This window comes from Trachymyrmex cornetzi, unplaced genomic scaffold, assembly GCF_001594075.2.
Source record: "Trachymyrmex cornetzi isolate Tcor2-1 unplaced genomic scaffold, Tcor1.1 scaffold111, whole genome shotgun sequence".
NCBI lineage: Eukaryota > Metazoa > Arthropoda > Insecta > Hymenoptera > Formicidae > Trachymyrmex > Trachymyrmex cornetzi.
The window spans coordinates 415,084-421,035 of NW_017295665.1; the positions used below are offsets into that span (position 1 = coordinate 415,084).

The 5,952-nt window shown below is 29.3% G+C and overlaps 1 protein-coding gene across 4 annotated transcripts in view; it reads right to left on the reverse strand.

The window, feature by feature from the left end:
* LOC108763347 (uncharacterized) overlaps positions 1 to 5,531 on the reverse strand; it is an 11,415-nt gene extending 5,884 nt beyond the window's left edge. Inside the window, exons 1-5 of one of the 4 annotated variants that reach the window (XM_018510868.1) lie at positions 5,247 to 5,531; positions 4,268 to 4,363; positions 2,810 to 3,238; positions 2,632 to 2,736; positions 2,399 to 2,529 (exon numbers count right to left, since the gene is read on the reverse strand). In XM_018510868.1, coding sequence (XP_018366370.1) covers positions 2,448 to 2,529; positions 2,632 to 2,736; positions 2,810 to 2,943 — 321 coding nt within the window. In that variant the 5' untranslated portion in view covers positions 2,944 to 3,238; positions 4,268 to 4,363; positions 5,247 to 5,531 and the 3' untranslated portion in view covers positions 2,399 to 2,447. Of the gene's footprint in view, positions 1 to 2,336; positions 2,530 to 2,631; positions 2,747 to 2,809; positions 3,239 to 4,267; positions 4,364 to 5,246 lie in introns of those variants that run through there. The other 3 variants (XM_018510876.1, XR_001940215.1, XR_001940214.1) reach the window with 3 other exon arrangements.
* Between the last annotated feature and the right edge of the window lie 421 nt (positions 5,532 to 5,952).

The following is a 5,952-nucleotide window of genomic DNA, read 5'->3' on the forward strand; positions in this document are numbered from 1 at the left end:
TGGAAAGTAGGATGGCACAAACGAACAATTTTATCAATAACACTGTATATAATGCCTCTCTTATGACAAACAGGATGTTGGGAATGAAAATTAAAAAATCTGCCAGAAAAAGTAGCCTTTTGGTAACCATCAAAAATCATATAACAATCTTTAACAATAATATACGTGTCCAAAAAACTAATTTTACCATCATTGCCAATCTCCATAGTAAACTTTAATCTTGTGTGTAATGAATTAAAAATACTCAAAATGTCATTAATACTAGAATAGGGTAAGGTTGCCGAAATCGCACCACTTTTCATATAATGGCTTATAACTCGGAAAGTAAGAAGGATATTCTCAATTTTTTTGCGGCGTAATAAACTGCAAGCTTTTCCCTTTCAGTGATAATGGGGATCCCATAGGGGTTCCAAAAATTTGTTTATAAAGTATACCATTAAAAATAAAAACTGTTGAATTTAATATCAATCTAAATGCAATCAAGAATTCTTCCAAAGTAATCCTTGTCCCCATAGATATAGATTCCCATCTCTTAACAACACTATCCGTTGCCAAATCTATAGGTATGTTAGTGAATAATGAAACCACATCTAGTGAAACAAGTGATGAGTTAGAATCAAGTTTAATATTTTTTAATCTTTCAATTAAGTCAAAACTATTTTTTATGTAACTAGGAGCTTTGAGAATTGTATCATAAATAATTTTATGTAAAAAACATGATTATATAACGGGCTATTAACAGATGAAACTATAATTCTGAGAGGATAATTCAATTTGTGAATTTTTGTTAACCCATAAGCCCTTGGAATATTGCCGTCAGTACTAAGTAGCTTTTTATATGTAGCATCGTCAATAAACCCCTTATTCTTCCATCTACAAAGAATATTCCGTAAGTCACTAATAATTTTTCTCGTAGGATCTTTATTAATAACCTCATAAGTATTATTGTCTGAAAGCATATTTTCCATCTTATTAATGTAATCAACCTTATTAAGAGCAACAGTCACATTTCCTTTGTCCGCTTTTATTATATTATTTAATAATATATGTTATAAATATAAGATAATTTACGCAACAAATATCTAGCGTTGACTCCAAACTGCCCATTTCGTTTATGCATTTAGTTGAATAAACTTGACAGAATTATTAAGGTACAAAAAGATAGTCTTTCTCATGAATCGAAGAAGAATATTGTTTACAAAATTGTAAAAATTGCAACGCTTCTTATGTGGGACAGACTAGCCGTAAATTAAAAACGAGAATTAATGAACACAAAAACGACATTAACAAAAGGAGTGGGAATTTATCTGTTATTTCTGAACATAGGTTACAATTAGAACATGAATTTGATTGGGTTAACACAGAAATTTTGGATAATGGGAGATATTTTGGTAAAAGGTTAGTGTCTGAAATGTTGAATATCAAAATGCAAGACAACGGTTTAAATTTGAAATCAGACACGGAGTTCTTGCACCATGCTTATACGAACAAAATCAAGAAATTCTGATTGGTTTAAATATTCTGAAGCAGCTATCTACAATATGTTTCAATTCGATGACTTACGACAATTATTGTTTCCTTTCTTATTTATTTTTATTTTTCTTAATGTCGATTTCACAGTTGACTTTACGATTGACACTGCGAACGTTATGTCGTCTTGTAATTTATTTAATACTTCTTTCTTGTCAACTGAATTTATGGAATATTTTTTGTGCAGTTATGGTGTACAGTAAGTAGATCTTCATACAATTCATGTTTTCCAATGTTTTTCTCTAACGATTTTGTGTTTGATTTAGTTGTCATTCAGTCAATCAACTAATTGAGGGTTACACCCACTCTCTGGATAAGGTAATCTGTGAGATTTACTTACTGCACTCCATGGCTTGAATTTGGATCGTCTTCCTGTTAGGATTATGAACTGCAAAATGCTGAGGATGGCTTGAACATAGCCGAAACGTTCATGTAATAGATAATTTTTTAATTATATGTATATAAGTTTCGCACGAATTACTGCGTTTTTTAGGCTCTTAATTGCCCGTTATTTAGTTTTTTGTATTTTAATTAATTATCTCAAGAGTCCAATTGATTGATTTATTAATTTAAATTAATTTTTTTAATCAAGCTTTACTATAAGCACGCATTTTATTTGAAATGACTTTTATTAATGACTTTTAACATAATATATATAAAGTCACAAAGAAATTGTCATTATATTTTTTAAAAATATTATAAATACTGAGTATGCAATATTTCCTTATATTAATAAATATAACGGAAGTGTTTTTCATGTGTGTGAATAAACTTATTGTTTTTAATATATAAAATCTTTTATTTACCTCTGTGTTACTATCGCTATTGTCATTATTTGCACTGTCAAATGTTAGTTCATTATTTGTTGCCTGACGCGACGTTGTTGGTTCATTACATGCTGCCTGATGCGATGTTATTTATTGGCCGATTGCATGTTGTTTAGCTTTTATTTGTACATTTGTATTTATAATGTTGCAATTATTTTCATTACAGATAGATCTACAATAAATGTAAAATAGATGATTAAAACAATTTTGTTATATAAGAAACAGCCTGTAATAATTAAGACTTCGTCTTACTTTAATCAAATATAAAACTTACAAAGATGTATCTCGATTACCATCATTTCTTAAAATGATGCCTTTATTTCCTGATAATAATAAGGGTTCGATATTGTGTTTTCCGCTTAATAATTCTGTTAATTCTCTATAATTAACTTAAGTACATTTTATTATAACAGATATTAATCCTTTATAAATATTCAAATTGATATACTTACGTCTCGTAAGGACAACTCAATCTATTTCTTCCGGTCTTCTTATTATGCGTTACAGTATTTTTATAAGATCGTTTCAATGATTTATACTTGTTTTCTACTTGTATTGAAGAAACAATATAGCCTTGCAATGTCATTTTTTATGATATATTTTGCCACATATTTTTTTTTGTTTTAATTTTTCTCTTAGTTAGAAGATCTTTGTTTTCTTTGTACAAAGACAAGAACAATTTTGTGCTTGAATCTGTCCAACAAAATGCTTCTTTATATGTTTCTTCTCTTTCATTGATATTCGCATTATTTGATTCATTTGGTATTGCATTCTTAAGTACATTATCATGCAATTTTATTAATATTTTTTTATTATTGATGGTACAATATTGTCACAATCAAAATCTATTCCTTCATACAATATTTAAAATTCTAGTCCTTCTGCAAATATATACAATGTTATATAAATTTATATATATATATATATATATATATTTTGTTGATGCACAAAGATATCTAATTAAATCCAATATATAAATTGGTAATCATAATATATTGTAAATAATTTTTAATCTTTCATTAAATACTATTTAATTATATTCATAGACTATTATTTTAATTGCTATCTTACAAATATACTTTCCATGGATCTGAATTTCATAAATACATATTATTAAGATATCATTACTTCAAGACGGGTGGTACCCAGTTGGACACGGCTCAATTGGACACGAGCCACTCACAGCGCTTGAGACTACAAAGCTCCTAGGCACTGGTCGCTGTGATTGGTGGTGTCCAATCGAGCCATGATCAATCGGGATCACCCCCTTCATGACGATTACTTCTCAAATTATTTGTTAATATTATAATTAATTTGTTAAGAAAAAACTTTACAATATTTTATGGATAGAAAAATTATTAGTAAGATTTTGTCTTCAAATCTATGTATATATGTATATAATTATATGAATGAATAATTTCAGACTTAACACCTATAAATTCTAATAGTGACAATATATTAATTTTTATATGCTGATTTATGAAGTAGAAATTTGTGAAATATTGATCAAAATAGCTGAACAGATTATTTTACATTTGTAAACTTGCAATTAATTATAATATAAAGTTGTAATTAATTATGTTTTAATTAATGATTTTAGAAATTATTCAGCATAGACCTGTTCTCTTTAGCTGAACTTGTGACACGGTTCATCTTTCTTTCTTTTCTCTTTATGTTGAAGAAAAAAGATAAAAGATGAACCATACAAGAACTTTAGTTAAAAAGAAGGGCCCTATTCGTGAAAAGTAACGCATATGTAAAACATGTAAAACTAGGGAAATACTATAGTACACGTAGCATATACTATAGTATTTCTTTAGTTTTACGTATGTAATACTTTTCAAGAATAGGGGCCTGGGCCTCATAACTATTGTTATTAAATATTAATTTTGGATAGACAATCTTAATACCTTCAGAAACATATGTTACATATCCATCTACTACAAGAATATTTCCTGATGTATCTGTTTTATAACAGCTATTTCTTGCTTGTTTGCCAATGTTTTCTAATTAAACAAAATTATATAAAAAATAGTAAAATAGTAATATTTAAGAAAATGATTTCAAGCATTTAGAAGAAATTAAATATAAATTGAATACAAGTAAATCTAAATTGAAAACATGATATTTTGTGTAGTATTTATATATATAATAATATATATTATAATTACACTATATAGAATAAAATTTGATCCTTTTTTTGCCACATACAAATGTGAATAGTCATTTTCGATATATTTTTGTCTGCTAAATACGAATCCATTGGTAAAGTTGGCTGTCACATTGCAATTTTGAAAAAAATGGCATGAAAGGGAGTCACGTTTTTAGTTCTTTTGATGCGATTTTTCTTACAATTGTAACGTGATAACCAACTTTTTCTAACAGATTCGTGTTCAGCAGGCAAAAATACATCAGAAATGACTATTTACACGTGTGTAAATAAAATGTTCCACAATATTATTGTATTAACAAAAGATTTTCTAACCTTACAAATTTAACGTTTAATATTACGATTATACTACGTTTTGGACAGTAACTATTGATGGTTTTAATTAACATATCTCAAATGCTATGTATTAAAATATAATTAATATATTAGTCTTTTTCGTTTAAGAGAACTACTATTATATGCTTACTGTTTAATGTCTTAGAAATGCTTACTTTTCTGGAGACACGGCGATTTGATTTTACCGGCTATTTCCGTTTGCACTGTACTGCTTGAACTGACTCAAGACCTAGTGCAGCCAGTTCAGTGAACCTTTGCACTAATAGCGTTTTCGATTGGGCAAAAGTTAGTGCGCACCAGTGCGCACTCAGTTCACACCAATTTGACGACTATGGAGGTTAGGAAATCTGTTATACCGACTATGTGTAATAAATTAAACGTACGTAGTAGTGCTTAGACAGTCTTCTTCTTCTTCAAAGTCAATGGCACTCGCCGCAGAAATGGCGACGATTCCGGCCAAAATCGTAAAATATAATACGGGACGAAATAATAATATAATAAAAAAAAAAAATAGTGTAATCAAGATATAACAGAATGGAACGAAAAAATGTTGTAATCTAGACAAATGGTATAACACAATGCACAGTCGAAGCCGGAAACGCTTTTCAAAAAATAAATGAGATGATGCAACACCCGAAGCGGGCGCGGCGCACGTCCGTCCCGCTCGAGTGGTCTCACGAGACTTGGGAAATGGCTCTCAGTTGAATGTCTTGAAATTGGAGTAAATGATAGTTCAGATCATGTAGATCAAAAGTGTCAATGGGCCCAAAGTCTCAAAATGGATAGTTTTCGAAGTTACACTGCATTCTGCAATAAAGAACAGTGTCGTCGACACTAGTTCTGTAATAAAGAACGCTTTAGTGTACACTTCTTACACTAGTTCTGAAAGTTCAGCAATAAAAAACAAACCTGTAGTGAGTCTAGTGAATTCGTGTGAAAAAAGCATATACAGAACCTAAAAATCGAACATGGGCAGGATAGCTACCAACAAAGCGCACAAGCATTTTACTTACAATAAAGTAATGAATACTTCGGTCTGTACTATCTGCAAGACATCGATAACGGTAAGTACAAAATTTATAATGATGT